Raw genomic sequence first — 18,872 nt, 5'->3', positions numbered from 1 at the left:
GACGAAAATGGAATTCTGAGGTAAAATGTTTTTTTAAATTCCAGGATTTCCGATAAAAAGTCAATTTTTTGATGCCAAAATCTGAAATTGTCAATACTTTTTTGAAAATTTTGACAAATTCTACAGTCCTGTGAGTTTGTCTGGTGCCAAGAACTATCCCTCAGCCACACTGGAAACCTTTTGTCCAGTGTTAGTTCCGGTGCTAATTTTTCGAACTTCTGGACAAAAATAATGCGCACCGGACGTTGAGATTGTCCAGTGTTAAAAAGTATCCTCATCCAACACCAGTCTTTGCGTGTCCGGTATTCGTAAAGTTGGTATGTCAGCAGGGCCGTCCCAAGAAAAAGATCTACAGGGGAGAAGACACCAACCTCACTTAAAATCCTGATTATCAAATGTCCATTGATTATCAGAATCAATCGATATCCAATCAAGGAAAACGTTATTGGTTGCATTGAGTGGTAGAGTCTGGTTATCATTGATTCTGATCTTCCTATTATCTCTAAAGAAGGCTGTTGGAATTAGAAGTTGATGTTGGCATTAGACCAGCTTACTCTAGGGCTTTCAAAGTTTGCAAATAACAATCAAATGGCAGCTTTCATGAGCTACATCTTGGCGCCATTTTCAACCTTCCCCCAACTTGCCCTCCTCGAAAATGGAGAAGAAAATTAAAAATGACTGATTATTGATTACTAACGTGCAGCAGCAAGATAATCAAACAATTTAGAATTTGTTATTTAATGACCAAGATAGCGTTTTGATTTTAGGCTTTGATTCCTGTTACTTCCAGAAGTTTTGCGGTGAATTCTTTGCTTCCAAATCAAGTAAATATTAAAGTGTTTTCGCAGCATCAATCTTTGATTTTCGCCAGTGAAAAATTGCCTATGGAACACAATCAAACTTTACTGGAAAATATTGTTGCATGACCATAAAAAGGAAAAAAAACTAAATTATTAGTTATCTATTCTTTTAAAGCTACTTTAAAACTTCTTGTTACCTTGCGCTTAAAAATCAGAGCTAGTAGGGAATTCATGGACTGGTGTAAAAGGACTGCACTATATATGAGTTTGAGACTTTAATGTCATCTTGGTAAAACGATGTCAATTCTGTATTACTGTATTTGAGTGTGCCATTTTAATAGCTTTCAAGATTTAAAATGTTATTTGATCAAGTGAACATGAAATGTTTCTTATGGTTGTATGGTGTATAATATGAATTAAATGAGTACATATTCTATAATGAACGCGATGTAACGTATTCCTTCCTCAGGAATGGCAGTACCTACTAAATTGAAATTAGTCAAAATGTCAAGGATTATCGTGAAATACACATGTTTACAGTCAAGATTCCATAGTTTTTTGGTCTCCATCATCAGCACATATTATATGCCAGGTAATGATGAGGGTAATCAAAGTTTGCTTTGTTTAAATTGCTCAAAGTGAAGCTAATTTTGTTTTAGCTTAAACTTTTACTTGGATTGTACAATAAATGGAGTAATAAAAACAAGTGCTTTGAAATAATTTGTCATTTAACATGTTTCTCATCTGTGCACTGATCAAATTTTCTTTGCTAGTGGATGTTCTCGTCTTGTTGATCCTGGTAAATCTATTTATGCTGCAGTTTATTGAAATTGTTACTTTCTGATTTCAATTCAGATGATTTCACTTGTGACATGTTTATAAAAGAAATTCTCTTTTTTTAATATGAGTTTGATGTGCTCATAATCTTTAGTTGATTTGTTTTACTTGTGTAATGTCGTTTTAGACATTGTTGTTAATGCATCTTTAATTGTCAATATTATTAATCAACAGTAATCACACTTTTTTCATACTTTGTTTCAATTAACAGATCAGCATTTTGAATCTATCACTTTTGACTTTACATTCTAACGCATTTGTACACACTTCTTTCTTTCAAGATGTTTGTTTTGTATAATCATGAAATAAGCTTTGTCATATGATTGTAATTTGATCAATGGTCTAGGGAGACAGCAAATCAGCAAGTGAACAAAGTATCATTTGTTGAGTTACAATAATATGCTTAGATTTAGGATTGAAGGAGATAAGGAGAGACCATTTTTAACAACGTGGAAAAATAATAACAATTATCATAATTGCCAGTTTTTGTCACTTTTCACCCTAGATTATCCCATTGAAAAAAGATTCTTCATATTCTTCATTTTATTAGTGGTTTAGCTCCAACATTATGTTAAGATTGTGAAACGATAATAAAAAGCATTTCCTTTGATGAAGGACAATTAAACAACTTTATATTGAATTAGTTTTAAAGAATGTTTCTTTGTTACATAATGGAAATCTAATTTGCTCATGTCAGATGATTTGCAGCTGATCTGTCAACTGGATCTTTTCCATAAGATTTGCTAACCTTTGTGTGTAAACAAAGCAAAGATAATAAGAATGCCTCTCTTCTTTGGGATAATGCTTTACTGTATCATTGTACATTGTGTTGGGATACATTTTGGTTAACAAATACTAGCTACTAGCTATCCCATCTATAAAATTCATGTAAACATGAAAGACTTGTTATGTACCTTACAGCAAAAACAGTACTTCAGTTATGTTCTAAAAGCAGATTATTTTTTCTATAAATAAACACACTAAACATGTTTTATTAACTCACTGAAAGTCATCACAAATTTCATGAGAAGACATCCCATAAGTATTACAGTAAGCCCAATAGCAGCATACATTAAAATAAAAATACCACTTAACTACATTTTTTAATTGTCATTGTTTCTGTACCTTATTACACCAAGTATCAAAGTCTCAACCTTTGGAATTTTGATGTTAGATATAGATAGAAAGTTTAAACAGTTATATAATTATGAAAAGCCTCTGATAGCTCTCTACATTATAATCTTGTGTAAATGCTTTGTTTTACATTTAAATGTTCTACCTTTTCTCATTTTTAATAGAGTCATGTGTTTATAAAGTCATATTTTTGTTCATGCCTCTGTAAAAATACTGTCAAAACCTTCAAAAGAATTTTTCTTATCAATAACTTTCTGTTTTTAATATTGATGAATTTTCAAAGAATGTTTGTTTGGCTATCACAATCATCCCAAAGTAGGTTGATTTTGTTTCTTGTAGTAAATTTCCTTATCATTATCCTATCCACGTCCTTTTAAGAGGTGTAAGGAGTACTGTGAAGTGGGAACTCGCATGTCTGTGCTGTAAAATAACTAGTCCACAGGGTTTTTCCTTATCGTTTGCTAAGAGTAAGAGGGGAAGTAAGAGTTTCATTTCATTCTGATATAAATTAGAGTGGTTTAAATTGAAATTATTTCAAAGTTATTTTCTAGCCATTATAGTTTATACACATTATCATAATATACAAAAGGTGTAATCTTGTTATGGCGCTGCCTGAAATACATGATCTAGTTATTATATTATAATATGTGATCTAGTTATTACATGTTTGTTTCTTCATCACCTCATTGTTAAGCTGTAATTTAATTGAATCAACCATCATTATATTACAATCTGACAGTTTGAGATTTCTAAATGCTAATCAGTAACCATTATTGATTTTTTTGTTATTTCAATATGAGCTTACAAAAACAAAAGGCATTTAGTTACTCAGATCTTTTAATTGATGTCAACTTGTTACTATATTATAGAAGAAGAAAAAAATTGAATAAAAATATATTGAAAAAATTGTCACATTGAACAACATTTTACATCAATTCTGGCAAGATATCAATAACTTCAAGCTGTTTGGTGGTATTAATTTCAACTCAACCCCTATTGCTATTGGTCCACAAAAACACATCAAATAAAAATAATAAAAAATATCTAATAAAAATGGAACAAGACTCAAAGACCAATTTTTTATGCAAGATGGGATGTGGTTTTTTCGGAAACTCTTCTTTTGATGGTATGTGTAGTAAATGTTATAAAGACCATCTTAAACGTCAACAACAACCATCACCATCAGCTGGCCGCACTAGCCCTGGAACTGCAGGTTAGTAAAATTTTAGCTTTTAGTTCATTTTATTCGTATGTTATTTTTCAGCTTTGCTTCATATTAAAGAGTTGACCTTTGAAAATCACATTGTCTTAATTTTGCTAAGGAACTCTTTTAGTTGAACTTTTGCAAAAATTTACTCTCGAGTTTGACAATGATTCATTTTAAGTCATCTTTAGTATACAGATAACTTATTACATATCACCTATTCTGAGAGCATTTTTTTCAATAAAATTTTATAAGATTCAATATTTGAGAGAACTGTCCTCCCAAAGTGAAGTGTTACAGTTGTTTTGAATGTCATAGTTTTGTATTTTCGTCACTTCTTTTCGTAAGGATTTGTTTTGTTTTGGCTTGTTTAAGTAAATTAATGATTTTTTGTGTTGTTAAGATGGGACATTTTTCTAATCAATAGAATGTGATTAGACACGATTGAAACAGTTATTGAATTCTATTCCTACAGTGTGACAGACTTTTAACTGATTTTTATGATTGTTATTTTGTATTGAAATATTTCTGTTCACAGCGATTTTTTTCTTTCTCTCTTGCTTACCAGTCACAACATCAATCCACAGCTCAAAAGCCTGAATTTCTTTTAGTTAAAAACAGGAGGTTATATGAATTTTTTCTCTCATCCCACATCACACAAAATGATTTTCATAATTTATCCTACTATCCTCTTTTTCGTCGTTGATTATGTATACATATTTGAATGAGAAAAGGTTCTGAATAATAGATTATAAAGCTTAAATATGGGCTAATATCAGAATCGATCGAATCATAGCTTGCTTTCATAATCTTAAAAAAGAATTTATTTTCTATATCGTTGTATTGTTCTCCATGGCATTTCTACTTAATATTTTAAAATCTATTTAGATACATGAAAAGTTATTTTATTAATTTTTGATTAATATTTTTACATCAATAGGATCTATCGGTAGCATTATTGCCAATAGTCTACCTACACCATCACCCAGCCTCCCAACCGAGGTCTCTACAGCTACAACAACTGTTGCCCAGGCAACCCCACCAATCAATATTCCATCATCAAGCACTGGTCTAAGAACACCAGAAAAAGGCCTCGCCTCAGCTTATGTCGAAGAAGATACCTCACCGAACCCAGAATCACCTTTGGGTGAGAGCCTCGATTCAGCATCCCCTGGTAAATTAAAGAAACGAAATCGATGCTACTCTTGTCGCAAGAAGGTCGGACTTACCGGTAAGTGACATTTTACTTCGTTTGATTGGTACTTATTTTACATGAACCTTCATGTTTATCATAATGGTCAGTTATAAGAAAAAAGTAGTGACAAGTAATATAATGAAAAGTCTTAAAAGATGGTTAACGCACTTGAAACTTTGATTGAGCCCTTCGTAACGTCCTGGTGTTTTAGGAAGGGTTCCGTTAAAAGATGACGTCATTGATAATCATGAATTTATTGTGTAAACAAGGATATCCATGATTTAATAAAATTCATAGTTTTTATGTATTTTTTTAACTTTTACACGCAGATTGTTTCACATACAAACAACATCTCTTGTACATTTGAACAAGTGCAGAAGCACGAAACTTTAAGTTATGTACTTTTATTGAAAGAAAACTTTAAAATTTTAGTTTTTATGTATTAATGAAAGCTTTAAACCGTTGAGCCATTTCACTAGATAAAGAATTTGGACACATATTATCATTTAGACTAGTTAATCATGCGTACACAAGACACAATAGGAATTAATGATAGCATAGCGCAAATAGCCCTCTCTGATTGAAACAGTTATCTTTGCTTGCTGGCGTGTCAATGTTTACGCTCAATAATGTTACACGTTTTTTTTTTTATAAGAACGTCAAAAATTTTCGAAGCCTTCGGATGTTCTTAGTTTTTTGGATTTGAAGCCTAAAAATGTTCTTAAAATGTTCTTATTTTCAGCATTTTTGGAGCATTTTGATGTAATTTCTTAAGAAATTGCATGTTTTTAAGTCTCCAAAGCCTTAGTATGTTCTTAGAATGTTCTTAAATTTTTGGGCCTCGAAGCCTTATGTTCTTATATAGTTTGTTCTTATAAAAAAAAAACGTGTATCGACTCTACTATTGAAGATATGATTTATCCAGCTCTGTTATTTGACGATGAAAATCTTGATAAAGCTTGTTTGTTTTTCAAAATTCTATATTTTGGAAACCAAATCAGCCTTTGCTTGTCAATTGTATATATGAATTTAAATCAATGTTTTGAGTCATGACTTTGTTGATCGATGAAAATCTTTATCTCTATATGAACTAAGAATAAATAGCGACCTCGAAATACGGCGATATATCGTTTAAGACCGCAAGCAAACCATGTTTTTAGATAAAGAAACTTGTATATGCATGTTATCTGTCATACAAACAGAAAATTTGTTTGGCATAGACTTCCCACTTTTTAATCTGGTATTTTCACTTTTTAGAGCTCATATCAACAGTGATTTGAGTGCTTTGTTACCTTAGCAACGAACTAATTCATGTTTATGCTTTCGTCATAGGTTTCGAATGTCGATGCGGTGGACTTTACTGCGGAATTCATCGATACTCAGATAAACATAATTGTACTTTCGATTACAAAGCTGATGCTCGCGAACAACTTACTAAAGCCAATCCAGTCGTCGTTGGAGAGAAAATCAAAAAGATTTAGAAAATATCAGATTGTCGTTTGCCGTAAATGTTGATACAATGTGCCATAAAAAATAGTAGGAAACAAAATGTGTATAAAAAATCTTTACGAGAGGAAAATATATATAAAAACTTTAGCAAAAAAATGTGTAAATTCCACGAACTAGATTATCACTATCCTACTATTATTTTTACGTGCATAATAACTTGATTGACCAATGGCGTTTGGAGGAATAAGGAAGGAGGAGAAACGCCTTGTTGTTGTCTTGTCGAGGCTGCGTCAGCGAGATAGCAGTCTCATAGAATAACCGAATTGACATAAAAAAATATCTTCAAAGATTTTCTTTGAAAGATAGGACGCTAGATCTTAGGTATGGTAGCTCATACCTAAAAGACGTATTCGAAGTTTGTTTTAAAGAAAAAATGGTTGATTTATTATTGGAGAGGATCGTTTTAATCATAAAAGAAGATCCATTATAGTAGTCGGTATTTTTATTACAATTTCTTTTTAAAAATTTGTGTTTTCTGTTTGTTGTGATTGATTGATATGATATAACTGGAGAATGGTAGAGACTCTTCCCAAAAGAATGTTTTGATCTGTTGATGGCTCGTACGATATTGTCTTGGTTCCCAAATCTTATAACTTTTAGTTTATATTATTTTGAACCTTTTTTTTTACGAATTTCTTTTGTTGTTTTTTTCATCCTTATCGAATCGTGGGACTTAGCTTGGCTTTTTGTCTTCGAGGGCATTTGACTTTTAGGGGCGTTGTATTAAATGATTTATTCGTGTAATAGAGGTAGTATTTGGTGTTGAACCTTTTCCTAATTGTTTGTTACAATCATTGAGAACCTTCAATCATTTTGAGCAATAATTTAACCAACCATACCCTTTCAACTTTCAAATTCTCTATAAACCATACTTGACTTGTTTGTACCCAAAGCCTCGGAACCTTTTTAGCCCCCTTCCCATCCATTGAGCACCAAAACTTATCATCAAAGCTACAATATTCTAGTTCCCAGTGTCCATTGTACCTAGTACCCTCCTTGCCCTACCTTGTAAAAAATTGAGGCCATTTCCTGAAAGAGCTATATATTTTGATCAATTATGATTAATTCACCCCCAACCGGTATCCTTTTTTCCATTGAGCATCACCGTTTTATGAGAGATGCTTCTTATTGACTTGTTATTATTTTTCATTACAATTATATTATACCAGAAAAACAATATGCCATCTTATTATATGTCAAGAGAGAAAGTTTGTAAGAAAGTATATATTTTGTCAGCAATTCCTTTATGTTATGTTATATTCCTTTACCTTACCTACCCCTCTATCTTTCCAATAACTGGGACCTATCCATGTATACGTTTTTTTATAAGGAACCTTAACTTAGCTCCGAGCCTGGAGTTTCTTATTTTTCCAAAGTTACCTCAAAGTTACTAAGATTGGATTCACTAAGTATGTAACTTATGTTCTATCCATACCCTGGGTACTAGAGCTCAAGTTTTAGAAGTTTTCATAGAAAATATTGACATGATATATTCGATGTGATACTCGATACTCGTTTCTGCATATTATCAGCTTTTTGATGCTTACTGATGTGATAGCGCCTTAGCAACCTCGTTCCCGTATATATTCTAGGCTCTATTTAAGTTAGCGAGTGCGCTGGACGCAAGAGAATAGGTTAGTAGGGGTCCCTTATTCTTTAGAATCCATGACAGCAATCTCCGAAGAGGAATGTATTGGCTCATATTCGAGAGAAGAATGTATTTAAAAACTTGATTGAGAGGGGGTAATCAAATAAGGCCCAGCACATTTTTATGGGCAAAAAACGACGTTTTACAATCAAAAACCCCTCGAAAAACCCCGCGTGACCCGAAATTTGACTAAATGCAAAATTGCTAGAACAGAGCTAGAACCCAAAATAACTTATACAGTGCCGTAGGAAGCATTTTCATATTGGGGGGGCTGAAGTTTAGTGGCACCGCGAGGGCCAACCATGGTTTGGGCCGAGGGGGAAAATTTTGAAAATTTGGGCTCTAGATTGCTTAAAAATACACTCAAAACATGCACATAAAAGACAATTATGACAAATTAAAAAAGAAAAACTTTGCATTTTGCAAAATAACCATTTTTGAAAAAATTATTGGGGGGGCATAGCCCCCCCCTTACCCCCCAGTTGCTACGGCACTGTTATACCATTGGAAGGCCCTCAAAAAAACAATATTACAGGACTTTTTTGATTTCTCAGAGATAATGAACGCCAGAAACATTGATAAAACACCACTTCAAAGCCATTTTTCTCGAATGTTGAGAAATTGACCATATCTGACCAGACATCTAGTATGAATAAGCACCCCCTCCCCGGGCTAGAAAGAGTGATACATGGGGGGGTTGACGTGATTGGCTCGTTCGCTCGCTCTCTTGGCTGGCTCATCGGGCGAAAGGGCGTAGTAAAAGAGGAGAAGGGGCGGGAACCAAACTGACCATCATAATAAATTTTAACATCGCAGTAGGAAACTACGTAGCTAAATTATCTGCCGTCTTAGGAATTATTTTACAGCAACGAAGCTTAGATCTTCTCTAGAACTGTTGTGCTTTTGAACGTAGTCCGCTCCGATGTCGATTTCTTGCACTTGCCTTCAAAATTTCGCACCATTCGCACACCAGTCAAGTTTTAATTTTAATGGCCACCACACCACAGTAAAAATATTTGTGCTTCCCTCTGTCAGTCTGTCAAAATGGTAAGCTTTATATGCATCTGGAAACTTGAGTTTTATTTTATTTTTTGAAATATCAGGACTTTTTATACTTTGATCCATGGTCCATTTGGTTTGGAATATAAATTGGGAGAATAATTAGAACTTTTCTGCTTTTTTTGAATTTTGACCTGTTCCTGATTTGGGTATTTAGCAAATGTCTATAAATTTACACTTTATTTTTAAATGAAATGTAAGTATTCTGCTAATCAATACCGTGAAGTCGGGTAACTTGCATCATCATAGCTGTCAACTTCGCCTTGCAAAAATGCGGGAGAGCTCAAACAAAGTCGGAAAAATTTTCTCGATAATCCAATTTTTCCCAATCGGAAAATCAGGAAAATCGAGGGAATTTTACCGTGAAATCAGATTTTATCAGAATTTTTTTTCTGGAAATGGGGGAAATTGGGGAATTTTACGTCCCAATTTTCCAAATTCAGGAAATTTTGCCATTCTGCTCTTTCAAATTCTGGATTTTTTTCAGAAATTCTGCGTAGCGAAGCTGCGTATTTCATTTGTTTTGAAATTTTGCTCCTTTGATTGGTCACAGTCATTTGATGGCTATTTCAAGTTTCCCTCCACAGCTCTAAAGTTCTAAAACAGCATCTAATAACATGAAAACCAGAAAATGATTCTTTGATGGGAATCAAAACTATAAAGTGCACTTACAAACATCAATATATATGTCAGATCTAACAAAATTAATAACGGCACTGTCATCATTGACAATAAAACAAAGTAAATTATGTCAAGAGTCTTGTAAACATTCAACAACTTCCATCGAAATGATCTGTCACAGCTGAAGTCTACCATTTATAACACGGTCCGAGGATTGAGCCGAGAACCCTCACAGAACGCCCGTGAGCTCCCGCCCGAGTGAAAAATTTAATCTGTCAATCAACTTCTCAAGCGAAGAGTATGCAAAGCGATTCTAGCTTTACAATAGTGTCGCGGATCATCAATGGATATTATTCAATTATCATTATCCCTTTATTTTCATTCCTAGAACCTTTGCAAAAAAAAGGAAAAATAGAAAAGTTGTATTTTTTTACTGCTCTATTCTCATACCGTAGGATCGTCTAATCTCGACATACGTCTTGCAATCTCGACACCGGATCTGTAAAATAATCAAAACAAACCTTGAATGAAATTCTTGGTATCATTCTTATGGAACAAGTTCATCCATCAAACTAGAAGTTCAGTAAACATTGCAATCCTTTCAATAAAAAAAACAGCCAAATTATAAGCAGTTTTACACAACACACGAAACGCATGCAAACTTCCTCGTAACTTTCTCGTGTCCATCATTAAAATTTTACAACTTTATTACGCTTCAAGTCACGTGATAAAAATAATTCGCGCGCTTAGTCGACCTGGTTTCCATTTCCTTATTATTTATTGCAAGCACATGCTCTAGGCGCTAGGAGGCCACGTTAAACTTCTAGGCACCGCACCAAGCACACCCGGTCCCTTTTCAAATTCATAAGGAAACCGGGTTCTTTTAATTATTTTCGGTTCACGGTAAAAAGGTCTACTAAAAAATTCCTCGCGTGCAAAATGTTGTTGTGATTTGGGCATCTTCGTTGAAAGCATGCTAATTAGTTTTTTAGTGATTACTACATCGTTAAAGTGTTCTTTTCAAATAATAACAGTTCACATTTCTCATATTATATTAACAATCTGTGACGTGGATAGAGAGAGAGAACAATTTAGTGATTGATTGATAACTTTGGTATGTATTTGTTTATGTTTGATTTTTTATTTCGAAGACCAGCCTACAGCTATGTCGAGATTGCAAGACGTATGTCGATATTAAACGACTCTACGGTACTGAATTTGAAAGATCTTCTATCAGTGAGGCTGGAACTTTGATTTTTGAGGATTACGATTTTACAAATTTTTTAACGATTTTTGCCTCACTAACCCACATCTCGCAACCTCTTTTCCGAAAAAAACGAATAGCAGTTAAATTTTTTTCATCTTCACAAGATCGATTCTCAACAACAAAATACATCTTTTGGTCTTTGGGTTTATTTCTGACATTTTTCCTTCAAAGAATATGGATCACTTTCCTTTTCCCCTTAAGCGCGCGAGAAAAAAATGATTAGCTCGCGTTTTCGTGCGGGCGAATAAAGATGAGGCGGCAATCTTGCACTGAGGGTGCTACTTAGTTTCCACCCTATTTTGCGCCCACAGTGATAGGTTTGATCACAGTTCAATGACTCAATTTAGTCAGGCTAGCTCTAAAGCTCTAAAACAGCATCTAATAACATGAAAACCAAAATATGATTCTTCAATGGGAAACAAAACTATAAAGTGCGCTTACAAACATCAATCAGGGTCCCATCAGGGTCTGAAATAACAATATTTTGATTGTCGGATATGTCCGAATGAATTTTTAGCTAATAATTGGTCAGATTGTTCGATGTGATCGTTTTTGGTTCGAAAAAAAATTAGACCAGCTAGAAATTTAGAAAGATATTTTTTGCGCTATGATTTTGACTTGATGCAAGCTTGAAAAAAGATTAATTATTGTTTGCTTTCAAACACAATGCATTAGAAGACATTTTTAACTCCAGAGAGTTTCTCTGTGTAGATAAGAAGGTTGCTAATTTCAAATTTACGTAAATAATCTTTTAATATCTGTTTGAATAGACCTTTTCGCCTTTGCGTCCGCCATATTGAATTGTATGCAAAAATTATGGTTGCCGAATTGCCGTGGTGAAATTCCCTTAGAAAGTATGCAAAACATATGCAAAAAGAAAGTATTAAATAAAAACTTACATGCATAATTGGCATTATATTAAAGTGTAATCTTGTAGAAGAAAGATTAAATTTGCTTCTCTTGAAAACTAAAAACAATTATATTCACTCATCTCTTAGAACAAGCACTTCAAAAGACCATAACATTAGACAGAATCTCAAACTGAAAAATCACCCGCGAAGGTAAAAAACAATCCTTATTCGGCTGACGGCAAATTATTCTCCTGGGAATAGAGCCGCCAAATGATCAAATCAAAACATTGATAAAGTGTGACGTCATAATTACTGCTTTCAGTTTGCGTGTTTTGAAAGTTTGATGTGTGTACTCCGTCTTCGTGGAATTTCTTAATGGCATGAAAACAGAATATGCAATGTCTTTAAGAACAAATTCCTAAAAGGCTTTTGTTGTTCTGTAAATATTTCCTTTTGGATTAAGAAATTCCATCTTTTATTGTTCTAATGATTATAATATTTATTTATAAGATGCTTTGTTGTCTTTTTAATCTTTGTGTAAACTTGCATATGTTTTGCATACTTTCTAAGGGAATTTCACCACGGCAATTTGGCCACCTAAATTTTTGCATACAATTCAATATGGCGGACGCAAAGGCGAAAAGGTCTTATGGGTTGGACATATTGTCTGATCAGAATCTATTTTGGTCGGACATTTCATCGATTGGGTTGGACAATGTCTGATGTCCAGTGATGTCCGGGTGAAAACCTTTAATCTCTTTTAAATCATTTTCTCAAGCAAAGTACGTGAAGCAATTCTAGCTTTACGATAGTGCCGCAGATCATCAGTGGATAGTATTCAATTATCATTATCCCTTTATTTTCATTCCTATAACTTTTGCAAGAAAAAGGAAAAGTAAAAGAGTTGTATTTTTTACTGCTCTATTCACATACTGATTTTGAAAGATCTTCTATGTGGCGTTGTTTATGTTTTGCAAACTTCAAAATTTTTTGATTTTTGTCCTGCTTTTGTGGGACTTTAACTTAAGTGCTTGCTTGCAGCATAGGGTGCTCCAAATATGCATTTCCCGTAATTTTTGTATGAAGAGTTAGGTATATACTGTTAGTTCCACAAGTTCTTGCTGCTCCACAGATACCACCTTCTGTTCTCAACTTCAATTGAGCTACAATCTGACATTGTGTGTGTCTGTCTGTCTGTCTGTCTGTCACAAAGACTTTAGGGCAGCCTGGAGACTTCAAAATTGCTTGGATTTGGCTGAAATTTGTCGCATTTGTTCCTTGGGTGAATATCTGGGGGTCTACAATTTGGCCTATGAATAATTTGAAGCCACTGAAGTTGAGCCCAGTGCGTTGCGCACGTTCGACTATTTTCAAAGCCAAACTCAGAATTTAAATCATAATATTACTTAGGATAACAGATTACAGAGTTTCCCTGTATCCTTTCATTTCAATGCGATAACCAGGGGTAGGGTAGATTGTCAAATGGCAAAGTCAAAAAATTCAAAGTGTAATATTTTTTTGTGAAAATTTAATCTATTGTAAGACATTTTGCACAATTTTTAACCTCCTAGGTAAAAAATCCAGCATTCCCCAGGGGGGTCTTTGACTCGCACTATAGCGAAAAATGAATAAAAATGACATTGTTTGCCCATTTTAAGACTATAAAAGGCCAGGAAAGGGCCAAAATGGTTTCTAAATGGTGTCTTGTACTAATATTCAACACAAAAAGACAAAATAACCCCATTTCAAGGTACACACTTGAAATTTTCAGTAATGAAACACTTCAGAGAAAGATCCAGGAAAAATCAATCTTAAGTTTTCAAAAATTTCCTATAAAATCAATAATGGCGCCCTAGAAATTGAGTTTTCATGCTAAATGCCAATATTTCACGGTTTGTGTAAACGCAGGTTACAGGTCACAGGTTTCAGGTTACAGGTTACAGGTCAACAAAGTGCAGACCGGAAAAAAGATAATAAGATCTTAACATATGTGTCCCTGCAGGCGATTCAGAGTACATTCAAGATCGGCCAGGATCGGCCAAGTAATTCTACGGCCCAAATCGGCCTAGATCGGCCAGGTCCGGTTCGGATTGGCCAAGTCCGGTCTGGATCGGCCAATAACGGCCAGGTCCGGTTTTGTCAAGTTACAAACCTGATAAAACAAAACAATGATGTTCGGCCAATGTAAGACCGATCTAGGCTGATATGGACCGGTCCAGGCCGATACGAATCGGTCCAGAACGTTTTACGGAAGCCGAAATACTAATTATAAGCAAAATTGTTTTCAAACAGTCGTCGTTTTCGTCGTAAATGACATATTCCCCTGTATTTCATAACCTTGACTCACTCGCTCTTATAAATCCATTTTGAAAAGATTGTTAGAAATCCTCCTTAGAATAGAATTGCACTGTGTCCCTTCGTTAGTTTATTTATAGACATCCCTGTATCCTTTACATATCTCCCCTGTTAAAACTTGCCAGTCAATATTTTTCTTCGTATTTCATACACAGCTAGTAAAGTAACACCAAAACCAAAAGGAATACCAATTGTTTCGACCTTTTTACTAACGACAGCACAATCTCTGAAAAAGAAACTGTTACTTGCCTTTTCCTTTGCTGATATTCCAATAATACAGTAATCTTGATACTTTATAATCTTATCTATTATAGCTCATAAAAAATTATTCTTGTGATGGTTTTCACTCTAGTGAAAACATAAAAATGAAAATACTGCCTCCTTCCTTCTTCTGTTGTGAGTTTTTTCTTTTGCTTATGTTTTGATTTTTTAGAGTTAGAGACTTTTCAAAACATTCGGAAAACTTTCTTTATAATTTGATCGAACTATTTTCAAAACATTCGAACGTTCTGTGGAGTTCATTCGAACATTTACAAAAAGATTCGAAAGTTTTTAGGCACTCAAGATTGTAAACAAAAAAATACCGTCATACGAAGAAGAGTTGCTTGTTTGTTTTCAGACCGGACTTGGCCGAATTTGGCCGATTTGGACCGGTCTAGATCGGCCTTTGTTTAGAGAAAAGGTTTAAAAGCATGGCTCAGCTAAGATCGGCCTAGATTAGCCAAGATCGGTCAACATCGGCCAAATTCGGCCAGGAACGGTCCAGACCGGTCCATATCGGCCAAAAGTTCGGCTTTTTAAGGATCGGCCCATTTTCAATGTGCTCCAAATCGCTTGCAGGGACACATATTATACATAACATAACATCAATACATAACGCATTAAATTACAAAAAAGTAATACATGTTATTTAGATATTATAAAATGACAATTGAATAGAATAACAACGAGTGACACTTACTTACAACAATAATGACAAAATCATAAAATATGATGCCTAACAAGACAAAAGCATGAAAAATATTTATCATGCAAAATGTGATGTGGATGGTGTGAATGGATAAAAAATGGCACCAAACAGAAGCTTGCAAGGTCCCTAAGAGAGTGGTTTTAGAAGGATGGAACTAATTAATTATTCAGTTATTATTTTAATGTCTTAGTGACAATTTTTGACAAAAATATTAACAGAATCATAAAATCTAATGCAAGAAAAGACAAAAACACGAAAAATATCTATAACACAGAATGTGATGTTGATAGTGTGAATGGATATAAAACGGCACCAATCAGAAGCTTGTGAGGTCCCTAAGAGAGTGGTTTTAGAAGGATGAAACTAATTAATCATTCAATTGTTATTTTAATGACTTAATGACAATTTTTGACAAAAAATATTGACAGAATCACAAAATATCATGTCTTACAACAGAAAAACACCAAAAATATTTAGCATACCGAATGTGATGATAACAATATGGCTGGATATAAAATTACACCAATCAGAAGCTTGTGAGTTCTCTGAGAAGGTAGTTTTAGAGCGATGTGTTTTATTATATGTAACCATCATATAACATTACAAACATCAGGGGGGGGGTCTTGCAGTTACTCCTTGACACTATGTGGAGTAACTGCAATTTAGGACATTTTCGTCAGACACCACCACCCTTGCAGTTATTCCATAGTGTACTAACTGATTTTACCCTCAAAATTGGTGTATACCACCCCAAAAATGCCAAATTTGGCAATTTTTTCACTGAATTCCTCATTTTTGATACCATTTTACTGGGTACGTCTTATTAACGACCGTTCAAAAGTTAAATATCTCAACCATTTTCCAAGTTTGTTAAAATATCTTTCATGCCTTGATTGAAGAAAAAATTTTGTGATTTTTTTTGACTTTTGAAAAAAATGATTTGAATTTTTTTGCTTCCGGAATTTTTAAAAACCTAAAATTTTAAGTGAAAAATTGAAAAATGTGCTCACTTAGTACACCTCGAGTGACTTAGGGCAAGTCTCAAAAACCTAACAGTTTACCCTAAGTTTTCGCTACCAATAGCAGCCAGATTCAGAGATCCACTTAGGGCTCTAAAGTACCTCTATACCTTAAGGTTTCGGGGCCCGGTTGTTACGTAATTAAATATTAACCTGAAAATTAATTATTAAAGAAATTGTTATCATGACGTCATAATTTGATCGAATTTGGTGACGTCATGAATAGTATAATCGCTATAATATATTAAAGTACATGTCAAATCTTTCCCAAATTTGAACCAAAGATGCACCTAACTGAAATGTAACTTTTTGAAAAAAAACTTTTGGAAAAAATTGATGACGTCAGCAAAAAAATGCATTTTGCGATATTTTGCATTTTTTGCTGACGTCATCAAAATCTTCAAAAAAATTTTCATTGAAAAGTTCAGCACAATTAAGATGCGTCTTTGGTCCAAATTTGACAAAGATTTGACATGTACTTATAGAGTTAGAGCTAATTTACGATTTATGACGTCATAATTTGATGACGTCACAATTCACACTTTCTTTAATTATTAATTTTTAGGTTAATATTTAATTACGTAACACCGGGTCCTGAAACTTTAAGGAATAGGTCATCTAAAAATCCATAAGTGAATCCCTGAGAATGGGTGCTATTGGTCGTGGATTCGGGATTTGTGATTTTTAAAAATCTAGACACGCCCTAACTCACCCGAGACCATATCCTACTAAAATCAACAATTTTGGGCTTAGGCACAACCCATGTTGCAGTTAGTCCACTGGTGGAGTAACTGTTTTCCCAAATTTTGGTTTATATACCACCACGGTAATAATTGTCATAGTGTTTATATAATAACTGCATGACCCCCCCCTGCAAATTTTACAATATGTAATATATTTGTTATACGTATAATATGGTTTCAAATATTTTCTGGTCTGCGTTATACACGGCGCAAACTGCGAAAGATCGATAAAAGCACATGGTTAAATTTTTATGTTTGAAATGGTTTTATATGGATGAAATTGCTTGAGAATTATGTTTTTGATAATTCTTTGTGTTTTCCAAACATTTTCCTCTGCAATGACATTGATTAGAGTCAACCTGTCATCACTGACCTGTAACCTGTGACATGTAACCTGCGGCTAAAATCTCAAAAATGATGTCCTGTTATCTTTGGATCTTGGAAGTATTCTGAAAATACTCTAGGAGAATCAAAATGGTTTGGGTCAGAAATTTGCCCAAGTCTGCCATTATAGTATTGCATTTCCCACTAAAACGCAATATTTAGAGTTAAAGTCTAATTTTCTCAGGCAAAAATTTCAAAACTGATTTTTAATACTGTCCTGAAATTTTTTGGTGTTGAAAGTATTCTGAAAATACTCTGGGATAATCTAAATGGTTTGGGTCAGAAATTTGCCCTAGTCTGCCATTATGGCATTGCATTTCCAACAAAAACATGATATTTAGAGTTAAAGTCTAATTTTCTCAGGCTAAAATCTCAAAAATGGTTACAAATGGTGTCCTGAAATCTTTTGGTGTTGAAAGTATTCTGGATATACTCTGGGAGAACCAAAATGGTTTGGGTTAAAAATTTGAGTCCGCCATTATTGACTTGCATTTCATTCTAAAACACAATATTTTGAGTAAGCTTGAGTGTTCTTCCTAATGAAATAAAATTCATAATGGCAGACTTTGGCATATATATGTTGTGAACCACTGTGATTTTCTTTGATATTCCCAGAATACTTTCAAAAGACTTCAGGACCAAAAGATTTCAGGACACTATTTGAAACCATTTTTGAGATTTTAGCTTGAGAAAATTATCGACTTTCTAAATATTACGTTTTAGTTGGAAATGCAGTACCATATTGGCAGACTTAGGCAAATTTCTAACCCAAACCATTTTGGTTCTCCCAGAGTATATCCAGAATACTTTCAACACCAAAAAATTTCAGGACCCTATTTGAAACTATTTTTGAGATTTTAGCCTGAGAAAATCAGACTTTAACTCTAAATATTGCGTTTTAGTGGAAAATGCAATACCATAATGGCAGACTTGGGCAAATTTCAGACCCAAACCATTTTGATTTTCCCAGAGTATTTTCAGAATACTTTCAACACCAAAAGATTTCAGGACACCATTTGCAACCATTTTTGAGATTTTAATCTGAGAAAATTAGACTTTAACTCTAGATATCGAGTTTTAAGTGGAAATGCAATTCCATAATGGCGGACTTTGGCAAATTTCTAACCCAAAACATTTTGATTCTCCCAGAGTTTTTCCAGAATACTTTCAACACCCAAAGATTTCAGGACACCATTTGAAAGCATTTTTGAGATTTTAGCCTGAGAAAATCAGACTTTAACACTAAATATTGCGTTTTAGTGGGAAATACAATACC

At 33.8% G+C, this 18,872-nt stretch overlaps 1 protein-coding gene across 1 annotated transcript; it reads left to right on the top strand.

Annotated features, from left to right (window-relative positions):
- The first annotated feature begins 3,630 nt into the window (after positions 1 to 3,630).
- Positions 3,631 to 6,743, top strand: LOC136820092 (AN1-type zinc finger protein 6-like). Its single transcript, XM_067076331.1, has 3 exons — positions 3,631 to 3,984; positions 4,916 to 5,206; positions 6,503 to 6,743. Exons 1-3 carry the CDS (start codon positions 3,825 to 3,827, stop codon positions 6,649 to 6,651), a joined length of 600 nt encoding a protein of 199 aa, XP_066932432.1. The 5' UTR covers positions 3,631 to 3,824; the 3' UTR covers positions 6,652 to 6,743.
- The last annotated feature ends 12,129 nt before the right edge of the window (positions 6,744 to 18,872 follow it).

The sequence above is a fragment of the Clytia hemisphaerica genome, unplaced genomic scaffold, assembly GCF_902728285.1.
Source record: "Clytia hemisphaerica strain Z4C2 unplaced genomic scaffold, Clytia hemisphaerica genome assembly, whole genome shotgun sequence".
In the NCBI taxonomy this organism is placed as follows: Eukaryota; Metazoa; Cnidaria; class Hydrozoa; order Leptothecata; family Clytiidae; genus Clytia; species Clytia hemisphaerica.
The sequence above is the reverse complement of the archived record's forward strand: the minus strand, read 5'-3'. Positions and strand labels throughout refer to the sequence as shown.